This window comes from Nicotiana tabacum, chromosome 4, assembly GCF_000715075.1.
Source record: "Nicotiana tabacum cultivar K326 chromosome 4, ASM71507v2, whole genome shotgun sequence".
NCBI lineage: Eukaryota > Viridiplantae > Streptophyta > Magnoliopsida > Solanales > Solanaceae > Nicotiana > Nicotiana tabacum.
The window spans coordinates 123,341,205-123,359,728 of record NC_134083.1 but is presented as its reverse complement, the minus strand read 5'-3'; the positions used below and the strand labels follow the sequence as shown (position 1 = coordinate 123,359,728).

Below are 18,524 nucleotides of genomic sequence, written 5' to 3'. Positions count from 1 at the left end.
CAATATGTTCGATAACCTAAAAGAGGCGTTTTTAGCTTATATATTGCGTACAAAAGTCGTGGGCCAAAGCTCTCCTATTCCTAGTCCAATTCGGCTTCAGGGATTGATGCTAAGGTGGATGCGACGCATCCACCTTGTCCTCCATTTCAATTTTTGCCTGCGAAGGTGGATGCGACGCATCCACCTTGTCCTCTATTTCTCAGCTTGCATGCGATGGTGGACGCGACGCATCCAGCTTCACTTCTACTTCCCAGTTTCGCACGCGATGGCGGACGCGATGGCACAACTTCAATGCTAAGGTTGCATGCAGGATGATGTTTTCCTAGGTTGGATGCGACGCATCCAACCCTTCTTCCTCTAGCTAAATCACCTTTTCTTCATATTTTGCACTCCGAACACCTTAAATCGTCACACATAACTTAATTAGTCATCAAACCAATAATTACACCATGTTGGGTGTTTTAAAGATTAAATAACATCAAAAAGTGGTTAAAGCATGGGTAAAGTAACATTAACACATATCGAAATATGCCAAACATCATGACCCCACACTTAAACCTTTGTTCGTCCTCGAACAAACCATCATATAGTAGACGAAACAAAATTAAACTCTTATCGTTCAAAGCACACTGCACCTATGACCGTGGTTATTTGCTACAATTAGGCTCTAGACTATGCATCAACACACTTCCCTTTTCTTATGCCCTTCTTTAAACATATTCGAACAAAGACAACATGCTCACAACAATCCTAACCTCAAAAACCGACTCAATGTCACAATGCACTCATGGCTTGAACAACCAACATCATAGAGAAGTCTAATAACGTTACCTATCCCTCGTGAAACCATGTGCCCTCACAACAAAAGCAAAGAGAGTAGAATCAATCCACACATTCGAATCTCATGCTCACAAAGAAAATCGCTCACTCTCACAAAAAGAAGTCGCATGCATGCAGTTGGTACCATAGGCTTGCCCTTAATGTAAATCTCTACTAATGTAAGCTCGCTCGATCTAAAATCAATTAGGACTTTTTTCATGGTTGTAATGTGGGCTAAGGGACGGGTAGGATATATTTTAGGAATAGTGACTCAACCTCCTAAGCACTTTAACACATCATCAAATAACTTAAGCGCAAATTCTTCAACACTACTTCAATTTCACAAATAATATCACCCCAACAATATTTCCTCTTTCTTTAAGCACTACTTTAATTCATACCCACTAGCAAGAATAAGACAACAATTTATTCCTCTATATTTTTCTTTCTTTTTTTTTTTTTTTTTCTTTTTTTTTTTCGCTAGTGGCGTATTATTTTACAAAATAAGTGCACCCTTCTTTCTTTCATTGGTTCCACTCAAAAGTCACCCCACACTTAGTCCCTTCTTACTTCTTTTAGCGCTCATCTAACAATTAAAGTGCTTTAAGAGGTAAAAGGATCAAAACAATGTCAATTAAGAATAAAAAGGGTATAGGCTTGTAATGTGGGTACCAAATAAAAGGTCTACAGGCTCAAAAGGGTTAACTAGGGATAGATTTTATTTGTGATAAGCAATAAGCTCAAAAAGATCAAAGAAAGCCTAAAATCATTTTTCAAACCGAGCATCACCTAAAATTTCGCTTCAACTCACATACCGGGCAAGTTCTAGACACAAGTACATTACATGGACTACACAAAAACCTCACCACACATGGCACATGACTCGCTAAGGACGATCACATTCCGACTCTCAAACAATGCAAGTATTCACGGAGCAACGAGATATTAAGCATTAAACGCAAAGTGAACACAAGTCAAGAAAAATGAGAAATAGGCTGCAACAAAACATGCTATCCGTTTTAACAAGGCATCATCAATAATTTCAGAGTGAGAAGGGAAGATATTACATATGTAAAAGCTTAAATATGCCAGTATCAACCAAGTCAAGGTCACCTAGGTTCATCATTCTTCCTCCTTTTATTCCCTACATTCCTACTCTACTCTAAAAAGAAAACAAAATTACCCGGTTCAAACTACATCCCATGGAAAAGAACCGAGGCACAAAGAAAAACCACAGGGGATTATTACTATCTACAAAGATACTTTTTTTTTTTAAATAAATAAACTAATAGATAAACTGATAGTTACTCCATATAGATGAATTTACTGCTATTTTATGCCATTAATCCAGTGAATATATTAGTACATTCATCCATACATCAAACATAAATCACCCCCACCCCACACTTAGGATTGTGCGTTGTCCCCAACGCACACAAACAAGGTAAAGTAGGGTGAGAAGGACTCCCTGAAGTCAAGGTGGAGGAGCATCTGCATCCATAGCATTCCTATCATCAACAACTGGTGCTGATTCTGTATCAGGTGTTACAGCGACCTCAATAGGCCTGTTGAGTGGAGCCTCGGTGACTATGGGAGGAACAGGAGTGGATGGTCCGGCAGTGGATGATGCAATCAGCTGGGAGATGTCTGTACCTGCACATTGAACCAGAGCTCTGAGGAGTAATGATATCTCCTTCATCATCGTGGCCTGCTCGGTCTGAACTCGGCTTAGATCCGCACGAGTCTGTCTCAACTCATCCCTGGTGGCACTCAACTCGACACGAGTCGCTATCAGCTCAGCCCTGTTCTCTTGCATATCTGCTTGCATATGCTCAAATAATTGTTGGACGGTGAGCTTAGAAGACCTTCCCTTGTTCGGCTCTAGAACATGAGTGACATCATATGGTCCTGGAGCTTTAGCCTCAATGTCATCATTCTCCTTGTCCCATAGTACTCCCCTCTCTGTTAAAAAAGCCGTTAGGGTATTAGCAAAGAACAGCCTCCACTTGTAATTCATCCTGGTTCGCTGCATTTGATCATGCATGATGGCTCCGTAGTTGAGTGGTATCCCCTCTAATAAAGCATATAATACGAGTGCGCGGTAACGAGGGACATCAGTTTTATGTTGGCATGGCAGCAGTCGATTACAAATGAAATTTAGAGCCACACGTGCTAACGCACTCATGAATTCCTTTGCTATAGAGTGGTACTCCATACTCCCATGCTTCCATTCTGCATCCTTCCTGGTAGGGCATAGGACAGACTTAATGTGTGCATAATCTGGTGTTTTGCATATGGCGTCAAACCTGTCAGTGAGTGTGTGTGGCACCCTTAAGAAGTTATTCAGAGCTTCAGCTGACACATTAATATCTACCCCTCTTACTCGCACAATGTTTCCCCGTGCGTGACGCCAATTGGCGTAGAGCTCTCTAACAATGGTGAGGTTGGCTTTGCCATGACCTTTCAGAATGGGTCCCCATTTTTGCACCTCTCGAATTGACTGGAGAAACTCTGAGTACTTTGTCTTAAGTGGTCCGATGTTTATCGGCTTTTCCGGAATATACTTCTTTGAAACCAATATCTTCTTATAGGCTCGGAATGCCTTCTCATTAACAAAGTATTTCTCCCAATCAACTCGGTCTATGGGTTCACCTTCGTCTTCATCACTCATGTTGATCTGTAGGTGGTCATTGTCCGAATCGGAATCGGATTCAGATTCTGTAGTAATCTTCTCCTTCCCTTTATCAGTTGGAGCACTCATTCTCGAAGCTTTTCTTTGGTATGTCACAGGCTCTCGTATCTCTATTCCTTTGCTTGGTGTAATACCCTTCTTCACTGTCCTCCGGACCAATGTTTCCTCCTCCTCTTGCTCTGAATCATCACTTAACTGCCTAGGCAGCAGTTCCATTTCCTTCTCCGTCCGCTTCCTCTTTTTCTGTGGATTTGGACCGCCCGCTGCCCTTCCGGTAGGCTTTTTGGGCGGTTGTTTGTTACCATCTTTGTCTTGTTGCTTGGATGGTTTACTCGCTGCTGTCATTTTATGAATCTAAGTACCTGCAATGCAAAGAATTCAACAATTAGCAGATGAAACAGCGAAGTTCAGCTTGAAAGCAATTGCGACAGCTTGCAGACTTCAATTTATTTGTAAAGTCATGCCATTCACTCTTCATGGAATTGTAGCTCATGACTTTCGGCAAGTATGTGATAACTTTCTTCAAAAACTCAATTTCACATAGCCCCTCACTCGACCCCACACTTATTCTCAAGCATACACCAATGTTGCTCGGTTACTCAGACTTCACCGACGCCTAAATTTTTCTCAGGGACAATTCGTCGAACATGTGGTATGCAACAAGTGTGCCTAGTTCATTCTATCAGTTGAGCAGTGCAACTACCCTCCCAAAGTTGGACGAGATGAAGGGAATTATAGTTTATCATCTCTCAACCATTACAACTACCAAGAACGACAGCCCTAAAAATCTTGAAATTGCAAAACCTACTTGTTGCTGCCATTGAAGGAGGGAGGAGAGACGAATTTGGAGAGAAGCCAACGGAAGAACGAAGAGGATGATGCGTACCTGACGCGTTTGATCTTATTGCGATACAATTTCGATGAGAGAATTCTGTTCTGCGTTCGTAGGCGTCGCCAAAACGAGACGAGTGGATGCGTCGCAAGAAACGTTTTTGTTCGAATAGGTTATCTTAAGATGTGTTAAAATATATATTACTTACCTGTGCGTGCGAGCTTTGACGCGACACATCCCCTTGTCTTCCTTCAAAAATTTTCGGACGCGATACGGGCGCGATAGGCAGACTTCACTGCCTTGAGCAATTGGCCCGTCAATTTTTTTGCTGAGGGGGACGCGACGCATCCCCTTGTCTTCCTTCAAAAAATTTTCGGACGCGATACGGGCGCGATAGGCAGACTTCACTGCCTTGAGCAATTGGCCCGTCAATTTTTTTGCTGAGGGGGACGCGACGCATCCGCCTCGTTTTCTTGAATAAAATCTATGTCCTACGAAACGAAGGGAGAAAAAAAGAAAAAAAAAATTAAAATTAAAATAAAAAAACTAACTAACTTGGGTGGCCTCCCAAGAAGCGCCTGATTTAACGTCGCGGCACGACGCAACATGTTCTTCATGCCTTCACTAAGTCCATTGTGGTCTTGTGACGTGCAATGTCACCACCCCAATAGTGTTTTACTCTTTGGCCATTTACCAAGAATGTCGTATTGGACCCCTTTTCACACAATTCTATCGCACCATGAGGTTTCACACTAACCACTTCAAACGGACCCGACCATCGAGATTTAAGCTTTCCTGGAAAAAGCTTTAGCCTTGAATTAAACAGTAGAATTTGTTGACCTGGTTCAAACTCACGATGTTGGATATGCTTATCATGCCATCTTTTGGTCTTCTCTTTATACAATTTGGCATTTTCATACGCATGCAATCGAAACTCATCAAGCTCGTCGAGTTGTAGCAATCTCTTTTCACCGGCCAAGTCCATCTCCATATTTAGCTTTTTAATCGCCCAATAAGCTTTGTGTTCAAGCTCGACGGGCAGATGGCAGGCCTTCCCATAAACCAACCTGTACGGAGAAGTGCCTATTGGGGTCTTGTACGCAGTGCGATATGCCCATAATGCGTCATCCAGCTTCCCGGCCCAGTCCTTTCTATTCATACTTACTGTCTTTTCCAAAATCTGCTTGACCTCTCTGTTGGAAACTTCTACTTGACCACTCGTTTGGGGATGATAGGCAGTGGAAACTTTGTGCTTGACTTCGTATTTTGCAAGAATATTATTCAGCAGTTTGTTACAAAAGTGAGTTCCCCCGTCGCTTATCAACACTCCTGGGGTCTCAAAACGTGTGAAAATGTGCTTCTTTACAAAGCCTACCACAACTTTTGCGTCGTTAGTAGGAAGAGCTATGGCCTCTACCCACTTAGAAACATAGTCGACCGCCACCAAGATGTATCTGTGTCCGTTAGAATATGGGAATGGTCCCATAAAATCAATCCCCCAAACATCAAAAAGTTCTACCGCCAGTATATTTTGCAAGGGCATCTCGTGCTTCCTCGTGATAGTTCCAGTTCTTTGGCATCTATCACAATTTTTAACGAAGGCATGTGCATCCTTAAACAATTTTGGCCAATAAAAACCTGATTGTAGCACTTTTTGGGCGGTTCTATCCCCGCCGTGATGACCTCCATATGGTGACGCATGGCAGTCATGTAGTATAGCCTTCATCTCTTCCTCAGGAACACACCTTCTCACCAACTGATCTGCACACTGCCTATATAGGAATGGCTCATCCCACACGTAGAACCTTACATCATGTAGGAATCTTCTTCTATTGTCAGCTGTCCATTCTAGTGGCGTTACCCCACTTGCGATAAAATTCACATAATCTGCATACCATGGGGCTTCACCTGAGGTGATTGCCAATATTTGCTCATCCGGAAATGTTTCTTTAATTGACCCTCCTTCAGCTACATGGTTCCGGCTCTCTAATCTGGACAAATGATCGGCCACTTGATTTTCTGTCCCTTTTCGATCTCGGATCTCTAAGTCAAATTCTTGCAAGAGGAGGACCCAACGAATCAGCCTCGGCTTGGCGTCTTTCTTTTCAAATAGGTATCTGATAGCTGAATGATCTGTGTAGACGATGACTTTGGTTCCCACTAGATAGGATCTGAACTTGTCAAACGCCCACACCACTGCAAGCAACTCCTTTTCAGTCACTGTATAATTCATCTGAGCTGGATTCATAGTTTTGCTTGCATAATAAATGGAGTGAAAGATTTTATCCCTCCTTTGCCCCAACACCGCTCCAATTGCTATGTCACTTGCATCGCACATCAACTCAAATGGTTGTGCCCAATCGGGGCCAATGATAATTGGTGCAGTCACCAATCTTCCCTTCAGCTCCTCAAATGCTTTCAGACATGCATTATCAAACTTGAAGGTAACGTCTTTCTCTAGAAGCCTGCACAAAGGGGAAGAAATTTTCGAAAAATCTTTAATGAAACGATGATAAAAACCTGCATGACCCAAGAAACTGCGAATGCCTTTTATGGATGTCGGCGGGGGCAATTTTTCGATCGTCTCCACCTTTGCTTTATCCACCTGTAGACCATCTTTTGAAACCTTGTGCCCCAAAACTATACCTTCACGTACCATGAAATGGCACTTTTCCCAGTTTAGCACCAAGTTCGTCTCTTCACACCTAGCTAGCACTTTATCAAGGTTCATCAAACAACTATCAAAAGAACATCCAAACACAGAAAAATCGTCCATGAATACTTCTACATATCTTTCAACCATGTCAGTGAAAATAGCCATCATACACCTTTGAAAAGTCGCAGGTGCATTACAAAGACCGAAGGGCATTCTCTTGAACGCATATGTGCCATAAGGACATGTAAATGTAGTATTCTCTTGGTCTTCTGGGGCTATAGCAATCTGATTATACCCCGAATAACCGTCCAGGAAACAGTAGTATTCCTGGCCAGCTAATCTATCAAGCATTTGGTCAATAAAAGGCAGGGGAAAGTGGTCTTTCCGGGTGGCATTGTTTAGTTTTCTGTAATCTATGCAAATTCTCCATCCAGTTACAGTTCTTGTAGGAATTAAGTCATTATTTTCATTAACTACTACGGTTATCCCCCCTTTCTTCGGCACACATTGAACGGGGCTTACCCATTTACTATCAGAGATTGGAAATACAATACCTGCATCAAGCCACTTAATCACTTCTTTCCTTACCACTTCTTTCATGATTGGATTTAGTCGGCGTTGGTGTTCTACACTCGGCTTGTGTCCGTCCTCCATGAGGATTTTGTGCATGCAGAAAGCTGGACTAATGCCTTTAATGTCAGACATTGTCCACCCAATTGCTCGCTTGTGCTCACGTAGCACCCTTAATAGCTTTTCTTCCTGTAATTTAGACAAGTGAGCAGAAATAATAACAGGTAAAGTGTCAGAACTTCCCAAATAAGCATATTGAAGGTGAGGGGTAGGGGTTTAAGTTCCAAATTTGGAGCTTTTTCAATTGACGGCTTTGGTGGGGGGCCACTTGGCCTATTCAGGGACTCAAACGGGATTATTCCTTGCATGTAACCACATGATGTATCTAGGATTCCCTTCATCTCCTCAACCTCATCATCCATCTCCAAGCTATCAAACAGCATGATTGCTTTTTCTAAACAGTCGCCTAGATATACACTCGTGTTAAGAAGTTTCTCATCCACCTCCACCACAGATATCATAGAGAGCTCCTCATAGTGGCGGGGGAGTTGGATTGCTTTGTAGACATTGAAGACTGCCTCCTCGTTGTCCACTCTCATAATCATTTTCCCTTCTCTCACTTTAATTATTGCATCGCCAGTAGCCAAGAGAGGTCGTCCCAATATGATTGGAACTTGTTCATCAGCCTCGAAGTCTAGAATAATGAAGTCAGCTGGGAAGATGAATTTTCCAATTTGCAGCAGCACATCTTCAATCACTCCTTCGGGGTAGGCTATGGACCTATCAGCTAATTGCAACATCACGGTGGTTGGTCTCGGAGCTCCCAGACCTAATTGCTTAAACAAGGATAACGGCATCAGATTTATGCTTGCACCCAAATCACACAGAGCACGTCCCACGTTAATATTACCGATTTGTACTGGAATAGTGAAGCTGCCAGGGTCCTTAAGCTTTTGGGGAAGCTTGTTTTGGACCCTTGATGTGCACTCCTCAGTAAGTGCAACCGTCTCGAACTCAGTCAATTTCCTCTTATGAGCCACTATGTCTTTTATGTACTTAGCGTACTTTGGAATTTCACGAAGTACATCCACTAATGGAATATTTAATTGAACCTGACTCAACATGGAGAGAAATTTGTTGAACATGCGATCGTCATTCCTTTTCTGCAATCTTTGGGGGAAAGGTGGTGGTGGCCTTGTAACCTCCATTCGCTCTGAACTTGCATCATCTTCCTTTGACTCTTGTGTTGCCTTAGGTGTCAACTCCCCCCAGGTATAGGTTTTTCTTTTATCTTCCTTGGCGCTTCCTCTAGTTCCCTCCCATTTCTAAGTGTAACTGCATTAATTTGAGGGTTCTTCTCTGTATCACTGGGAAGTGAGCCTGTAGGTCTAGTATTTTGGTTTGCTGCTAACTGCCCCATTTGCCTCTCAAGATTTCTGAAATCGGTCCTGAGCTGTTGATTGTCTAGTAACAACTTTTTCAGCAAGTCATTCGTACTTTCTTCCATTTGTTGGGGTGGCTTCTGAGGTTGAGTAAAATTCCCTTGAGGCCTATACTGATTCTGTTGACTCCCGCCCCATGAGAAGTTAGGATGATTCCTCCAGTTTGGGTTGTAAGTGTTCCCATATTGCGCATGTTGATTCATAGGACCTCTGTTTTGTTGTCCCACATAGTATATAGATTCAGGATTCGTGGGGCACATGTCAATCATATGACTGTCTCCGCATAGTTCGCAACAAATAGACATCTGCTGTACATGTTGCATTTGTTGTGTTGTCATTCTATTCATCTGATTTGCCAATTTTGCTATATCGGCTCTCATGGCGGAAAAGTCATCAAGCTCAATCAAACCGGCGGCCTTCTGTTTAATTACCCTTCGTGAATCCCCCTCTCCTTGCCAATTATGGTCATTAGCAGTGAAATTATTTAGCAGGAGTTGTATTTCACTATACGGTCTTGCCATGCAACTACCCCCACAAGCTGAGTCAAGATTCATCTTTGATGCTTCATCTAACCCATCAACAAAAGTGTGACCCAATACCTTATCAGTTTGACAATGATGCGGGCAGTCTCTGAGTAGTTTCTTGTATCTTTCCCAAGCTTGACGAAGTGTCTCGCCATCCCGTTGTTGGAACCCAAGAATTTGGCTCCTCAACGACTTTGTCTTCTTAGTTGGGAAAAACTTGATCAGGAATTTCCTTGCTAGATCATCCCAAGTGTGGATAGAGTTCGCGGGCTCCTTTTGCAACCATTCTTTAGCTTCCCCCAACAGTGAAAAAGGGAATAGTGTCAGCCTGACATAGTCCTTGGAGACGTTCGGATAATTGTAAGTGTCCGTGATTTCCAAGAAGTTCTGAATATGCCTCTGCGGGTCCTCATGAGATAGACCCACATATTGTCCTGTGGACTGAATCAGCTGTACCATGTACTGTTTGAGTTCAAAATGCCCAGTGATATCAGGCTTCACAATAGCCTGAGTCATATTCGCAAGATTGGGCCTTGCGGCTTCGATTACCGGACGCTCTTCATTGCCTGCCATATCTATTGGCTGTGGTTGGATTGCGATGTCCAAATCTCTTTCTATTCTCGTTCTAGCTTCGTGTTCCCTTCTCACTCTATGTAATGTTCGTTCGATTTCTGGATCAAGAGGAATGAGGTTGTTTGCACTTCTACTCCTCTGCATTCGAGAGTAAACCCTGCGTTGACACAAACCAGGCAAACTGAAAATTAAAACTTGAAAACAAATATCTAATAAAAGCTTAACTTAGTCACGTAGCTAATTTCTAAGTCCCCGGCAACGGCGCCAAAAACTTGTTGCGACCAAACACACTCACGCAAGTATACGCGGTCGTCAAGTAATAAAGTGACTCAAAGTCGGATGTCGAACCCACGAGGACTTATGATTAGCTATTAACTAAATTAGCCTATCTTAATTATCTAAATAAGAATTAAATCTAAAAATATTTTATTCTAACTAATTAAATAAGAAAAATATAAATAATAAACTTTGAACAGAGAAAGAGCAGATTTTAATGATATCAATGTAATGAAAACGATCTAGGGTTATGGTCTATCTAACAATCCTATTGTATTCTTCAATTGAATTGACCGACTGATTTATCTAGCTTATTGGTTGACAGGGTTAATATTGCTCATAAGAATCTGTCGAGTTCTTACTCGCCTATTCAAGCAAACCTAACGCCTATATGTCTATGGAGTTAGAATCAACAAGAACGCATTTATAATTCCTGTAAATCAATCAAGCAAGGCAATTAGGTATATGTCTATCCTAACTACGAATCCGTTCCCCGATGCCCGAGTTCAAGAACTTGCCATACTCAATCCTATATGCAATATAGAATTCCCACTTTCGAGTTCAATTCTAGATTCGTAGATAGTATTCAATTGGTGATCAAGCAATTAAATAATTAAGTGCAAGATTGAATAAATAAACTAATATGATAAATCAAGAAGTCAAAATCAATATCCGAATAACAATAGTCATGAAAGACCCACAACCCTAGAACGTGAAGTTTAGCTCCACATAGACATGGTAGCCAAACAACAAATCATATAAAGAAACATAAAAATTACTAAATTTGGTGGGAGAAAGATGAAACTTGATGAATTCCGGCCTTCACAGCTTTTTCCTGGCTTTTTTCCTCTTCCCAATATGTTCGATAACCTAAAAGAGGCGTTTTTAGCTTATATATTGCGTACAAAAGTCGTGGGCCAAAGCTCTCCTATTCCTAGTCCAATTCGGCTTCAGGGATTGATGCTAAGGTGGATGCGACGCATCCACCTTGTCCTCCATTTCAATTTTTGCCTGCGAAGGTGGATGCGACGCATCCACCTTGTCCTCTATTTCTCAGCTTGCATGCGATGGTGGACGCGACGCATCCAGCTTCACTTCTACTTCCCAGTTTCGCACGCGATGGCGGACGCGATGGCACAACTTCACTGCTAAGGTTGCATGCAGGATGATGTTTTCCTAGGTTGGATGCGACGCATCCAACCCTTCTTCCTCTAGCTAAACCACCTTTTCTTCATATTTTGCACTCCGAACACCTTAAATCGTCACACATAACTTAATTAGTCATCAAACCAATAATTACACCATGTTGGGTGTTTTAAAGATTAAATAACATCAAAAAGTGGTTAAAGCATGGGTAAAGTAACATTAACACATATCGAAATATGCCAAACATCATGACCCCACACTTAAACCTTTGTTCGTCCTCTAGTGTGGACTATAGTATGAGCCTTTGCTTTGAGGACCTCTCCGCAAGAATCTACAAGTTTGGTCTCTCGCCTCATTCTAGAAGGAATTAGACTTGGACAGTCTCTGGTCAAAATCTCCTTTTTAGCGAAGATAGGTGCTCCAATCCTTCTATTACTTCCATGACGCTTGTTTTCCATATTTTGTGGTCCCAACCTATCAAAGACTAAGGTACTTGGTTTCGCAAGTTGATCAAACACATAAGGCTTCTCATTAAGTGCCGTAGACACTTCTTTAGCAGTAATGTAGTTACAACTTGCCCTTTTAATGGAGATACGGATTGGCGAGGGTTGTTTGTAACCCAAACCTTCACGTGATTGCTTCAGTGAGTACCCTTTCTCCATCATCATCTTTTGAGTAGGGTTTGAAGCTTCAGGCGGGAGCTTTCCCAACTTGGATGGTTCATTGAGATCATATCCAGCTTTTACTAAGAACTTGTAGGCATTTGGTTCAGATCCCTCAAATGTGCGCTTTGCAGGAAGTGCTAGATTTAGAAGCGAGTTGTGGTTTGATGATTTGAAAAACCCTTTAAGCAACTTTTTAGATGACTTAATTGCATCAATTCGCTTGATAGGAAGGGTCAAGTCTCCTAACACATTACCTTGTAGTTCATAAGATGAATCTTCAACCTTCCTTGCCTTTGGGACATAGCGAAGAACATGAGTAACTCTCTTACTTGAAGATGCCTCATTTATCTTGTTCCTATCATAAAGCACCTGGTCGTTTTCAACTGTAATCTTTACCTTACTAGTTGTGACATCAACCTTCTTTGCAGCACTTTTAGTCAACATCACATCATCGACCTTATCCTCCTTTGAGACATAATTCTTTAAGTAGAATTTCGCATCGGCAAAGTATGAATCATCCTCGGTAAAGGGCTTATCATCAGCAACTATCTTCTATTCGACCCCATCTTCATAGTACTTCAAGCATTGATGGTAGGTGGATGAAACCACTTTGTTCTCGTGTATCCATGGCCTTCCTAACAAGATATTATATGAGGTCTTTGCATCGATCACGTGTATCCATGTACTTGAATGCATATCTCCCATATTGATTTCTAATTTTATGGCCCATATAGCTCTTTGCCCGCCTTGATTGAACCCTTGAATCATCAAATGACTTTCACATAGTTCATCCATCAGTATGCCAAGATTTTTGACAGTACGAATTGGGAGAATATTGACACCAGATCCATCATCGATCAAAAGTCTACTTATTCTCTGTTCCCACACAAAGCCAACCATAAATAGTGGACGATTATGGTGTGTTTCACCAAACAAAATATCATCATTAGTAAATGTGATTTTTGCATCACAAATGTCCACTTCTTTAGAATTCTCAGTGAGTTTTTCAGACAGGGGAGGCGGCAGAAATGATGGATCTTCCTTCTTTGTCTCTTCTTCATCTACCTTACAACATGAGGCCTTGATATATTCACAGGAAGCTTGCGAGCGTAACCAACTTGGAAGCAATTCATCCAATGTCACTGGACGACGTAGCCTTTGATAGTGATTGTCCTCCATTTTTTGTTTTCTTCCAATTCTTCTTTATCATTTTCTTCTTGTGTTTTTTCACCATTTTTCCCGTAGTCAATTGCTTACTTGACTCCCTTTGTGAACTTGTCTTGCAGCGTCTCCGCCGAGTCACAAGAATCCAACCTTCATCATCAATTTGAACATCATGTGATTCACTTTCCTCTTGAGATCTTTCCTCCAATATTCGTTTATACACTATATGGAAAAGCAATGGTTTGCTCACATCGATAGGTTCAAAGTCACCAAATTTAATCTTATTTGGTGATGATGCAGTTTGGATGCCATCACATTAATGTACTTCGACATAATTGCAAAGGACAATGGGATCAAGTGAACCAAAAACGAAAGAGACTTGATTCGAACTGTCTTTCTCGTCCTCAAGCAAGATTTCTCCTTCAGTGGCCAAGTCCATGACTTTCTCCTTGAAGATAAAGCACTTTTCAATAGGGTGGCCAATCAACCGATGGTACTTGCAATAATTTTGATCATTAGTCCTTCCAACTTCGTCTGGTAGCTTCATTACGGGTAACTCAATGAGCTTCAACTCAAGGAGTTCTTCAAAAATTGCTGGGACATCGGAGTCTACAAATGAATATTCTTTCGCTTGCATTTCCTTTAGAGTTAACTTTCGGCCAACTTTATCCTGTAAGGACGTTATCTTCACACTTTGCTTCTTACTCACTTTTGTAGTGACATTTAATGCCGAGGCATTAACATTCATTAATTCCTTGCTCTCAAACTTCGGCACAAACTTGCCTCATTTCTTTACTTCTTGTTATGCTTCACTTTGCGAGGTTCATAAATAGGTGGCCCTTGATTTCCACTTGAAGACATACTTAACTCCATATCATGAGAACGTGTAGCCAATTCTTCAAAAGACTTAGGCTTGATACCTTGTAGGATGTAGCGAAGTCTCCAATGCATTCCTTGGATACACATTTCCATTCCAAAAGCTTCACTAAGTCTGTCTTTGTAGTTGAGGCTTGCATTCCTCCATCGATTGATGAAATCAACGACTGGTTCATCCTTCCATTGACGTGTGTTTGTGAGTTCAACCATACTTACAGTACGCCTTGTGCTATAGAAGCGATTGAGAAATTTATGTTCATGTTGCTCCCAGCTATCGATGAAACTAGCCTCGAGATCAGTGTACCAATCAAAATCATTTCCTTTTAAGGAACGAACAAACCTCTTGACAAGATAATCTCCACAAGTTCCAGCATTATTACAAGTTTCGACGAAGTGTGCAATATGTTGCTTTGGATTTCCTTTACCATCAAATTGTTGAAATTTTGGGGGTTGATAACCTACAGGCATCTTCAAACTATCAATTCTCGCAGTATATGGCATCGCATATGCGAGAGAAGACTTGGCAGCAACATCGTACTTGTCTTTGATAGTTCCCATGATGAGGTCTTTTAATTAGTCAATGGCAATAAGCCCGTCAGATGAAATCTGAAGTTCTTTAGGAGTCGGGTTCTACCTTGCATATGAGTCTCCTTTATCTTGCATCATAGGGAGCTTTCCAGGGGCATGACTTGAATCTCCCTCCATCATGCTTTCAACTCTATCTGTCAGCTTGACAATTTGATTATCTTGATCTTGCATATGCTTCGTTCACCCCTCAATTGCCTTTGTTAAATTTGCGAGTTATTCTTCAACAGTTGAAGTGTTAGTCACCATCGCTTGGATAACCGTCGTGGATGATGGAGCAAAGCATGGATTTTCTCTTACACCATACTTTGGGTGGTGATAAGTGGGGATTTTAACTACTTATTAGCATATTTTTGCTTTCGTTTTAGTCCAAAAGCGTTTAATTGTGTTACCGAAAATTGATAAAATATGCTTAATTGCAAGAATAGTGGAAAATGAGCCCCCAAGATGAAATCTAACTCAAGAAGGAGTGATCTGAACTCAAGGACACAAACAGGTACAGAACCTCAGAAGTGCGGACTGGAGATTTTCATCTGCCGCAGATTGTGAAGAAACTCCTATTAAAGACAGGTGCAAAGTACGGTACACACATGACATGTGCGGCCGCAGAACCTGGGCAAGAGCAAAAGTTCAGATAAGTTGCATCTCAAGGTCAACAGAAGTGCAGACCACATAATTATTGTGCGGCCACAGAAGAATAGCTACGCATCCGCAGTCATATTTGTGCAGTCCGCAGAAGAGCAATGTGCGGCCGCACTCAGAAATACGCGGATCGTAGAAAGAGAGAAGTGCGGCCACAGTTCAGAATTATGCAGCGCAGGTTTCCAGTACTGTCAGGCTGAAGCAAAGTGCGGACCGCACATGGAATTGTGGGGCCGCAGAACCTCCGGAAGGGCATTTTTGTCCGAAAATTCCAGCACTGTATAAATAGAACAATTTTACTTTTTTAGGTCAAGTTTTGACATCAGCAGCTACAGTAGACGTTTTCTTTTACTCTTTTTAGTAGTTTTTTCTATTTTGAGCTTTTTGAATATCGATTTCATCATTTTAGTTATCCATATGGGTTTAATTATCACTTCTTCTTCTTTTTCTTCCAATTTAAGCATGAGTAGCTAGATTTTCACTAGGGATGTGACCCAACCCTAGTATGTACACTTAATGGTTGTTTGATTTATTGCTTGTTTATGGTTGGGTGTTGATTATCTAGCTTAGTTCTTGCTTTTATGTGAAGAATTAATGGTTGCAAATATTATTTCATACCTATTTGACTTGGTCTCTACTTGAGAAAGAGAGACTTAGTCTAGCAAAACTTGGCTAGCAAGAAATTGGGTCAATCGAGAGATTGATAAGCCCAATTAAAGGGTTGAACCTAGAGATAGTAAAACCCGACTTGAGCTTATCATCTACTATTTTGTTCAATACCCATTTGGACTTGAGAAAGCCAAATTGGGCAAAATCACTCTCTGACCGAGAGGTATTGAGTGGGTACTTGGGTGTTGATAGCTATAATACACCCCGACCAATAAAACAAGATTTAAAGTTTACAACCCATTAGGCGAACACCTAGGTGAAGGTCATAGCCCTAGGCCTTTTATATCATTTGAAAAACAACCAAAAACACTTACCTAGTTTAAATTCTTAGTTTGTAATCTTAGTTTAAATTAGACCTAGAAACAACCCAAGTTTGTGGAAGTGCAATTTGAGATAATTCAAGCTCATATACTATAATATATATTCCTAAGACCCATTCATAGCTCCCTGTGGAAAATCAACCCCGACTCCTTGTTGGGTATTACTATTGCATCGACCGTTTTCATATCCTCAAATAGAGGAGTGAAATTAGATAAGATCAATTTTTGGCGTCTTTGCCAGGGAGCTAAAAATCGGTGTTAGCTATATATTTAGGTATGTTTTTGGAATATCATCTTTTCCTTCCTTGTTACTAACGTGTGAATATTGTAGGTGCAATCATGACAAACAATGAGTTCGGAAACATAGTCGTGGGGGATGTGGACGTTGATGATGATGCAATGGATGAGGTCCCTCTTGAACCTCAAGCCAATATATGAGGCCGACCGCCTCAAGACAATGTTCTCATTCCACCCCCACCTCCACCACGGGCGGCTCCACACCGGGTATTACCGAATGAAGGGTATGCAAGTGCTATAGTCCCACCCCGTATTATGGCGGGCAACTTTCAAATAACCAAAGTGATGCTCACTTTGCTTGAGAAACGAGGGTTCTTCACCGGTGCACCAGGTCAAAATGCATATAAACATTTGAAGGGGTTCGTTGATACGTGTTGGGGAAGCAAACAAACAAATATCTCTGAGGATTCTTTGAGGCTAAGGATTTTTCCCTTCTCTCTATGGGGAAAAGCTTTAGATTGGTTGGAACGTTTGCCAAATCATTCCATTAGTACTTGGGATGAACTAGCAGAGAAATTTATTTCAAAGTACTTCTCTACCAGGCACATAGCCATTCTTCGGGATGAAATTCTAGCATTCAAGCAAGAGCCTAATGAATCACTACACGAGATATGGGAAAGATATAGGACAATGGTGAAAGAGTGCCCCAAAAATGATATGACGAAGAACATGATTCAACAAACTTTCTATCAAGGGATAAATACCACCAACCAATGTGTAGTGTATCAACTTCCCAGTGGGAACTTCATGACTACGCCCTTTGCGGAGGCGTGTGATATTTTGGATGAGATGGCAGATACTTCATCGGCATGGCAATCTAGAGCCAATGTTCCACAAGGTGATCCAAATCTGATTCTTCTTCATAAAGAGTTACATGACCATGGGTAAGCCACAACCGAGTTGACAACCACCATGAACCAATTGGAAAAGGCTCAACTTCAACCAGTGCAAAACTCGAGGCAAGTCAATGCTATAGAGGGAATCAATATGATGGTTAACAAGAGAAGAACAAAAAGTCCACAAGTGCAACAAAGAGTGGACAATTGTGTGCAAGAAGATAGTGGATTTGATCAAGGTAATTCTTACAATGATTAAGAAGAAGAGGTCCAATATGTGAACAACTTTCAAGGGAAAAGAAGCAACTTTCAAGGTCCTAGTCAACAACAATGGAGACCTTCGAATAATCAAGGCAACTGAAATTCTAACAACCAAGGTAATTGGAATAGTGGAAACAATCAAGGCAATTGGAACAACAACAATCAAGGTAATTGGAGTGGAGGCAATAACCAAGGGAATTGGCAAAACAATAATAACCAAGGCAATTGGGGAGGCAACAACCAAGGCGGGTGGAACAACAACCAAGGAAATCGGGGGTCGGGTTTTCAAAGGCCCCCGATGTATCAACAACCGAGCAACCCGCCTCCTTATCTTTCTCATGGTCCTAGTTCCTCCAACAATGAAATGGGTCATATTGAGAACATGTTCAAGCAAATTATGGAGAAGAATGCCGATTCCGATGCTCAACTTGCTTCACATAACACATCAATCCGAAACTTAGAAGTGCAAATGGGTCAAATCTCTCAATATTTAAATTCTCATCCTAAGGGGGCACTACCAAGCGATACGGTGGTGAACCCGAAAGGTGGGAAAAATACGGGGGATGCTATGGTCGTTACAACAAGAAGTGGAAGAGGTGGGAATGCACCTACCTCAAGTCAAAAGAAACTTGTGGATGATGAGCAAGTGGTAGAAGAAGGGGAGATCACGAACAATGTT

At 41.5% G+C, this 18,524-nt stretch overlaps 1 protein-coding gene across 1 annotated transcript; it reads right to left on the bottom strand.

The window, feature by feature from the left end:
* Window positions 1-4,956: 4,956 nt before the first annotated feature.
* LOC142180098 (uncharacterized) lies at window positions 4,957-13,374 on the bottom strand. Its single transcript, XM_075251023.1, has 5 exons — window positions 12,802-13,374; window positions 11,797-12,744; window positions 8,544-8,681; window positions 6,072-7,635; window positions 4,957-5,567 (listed from the first exon to the last, which is right to left on the bottom strand). Exons 1-5 carry the CDS (start codon window positions 13,372-13,374, stop codon window positions 4,957-4,959), a joined length of 3,834 nt encoding a protein of 1,277 aa, XP_075107124.1.
* Between the last annotated feature and the right edge of the window lie 5,150 nt (window positions 13,375-18,524).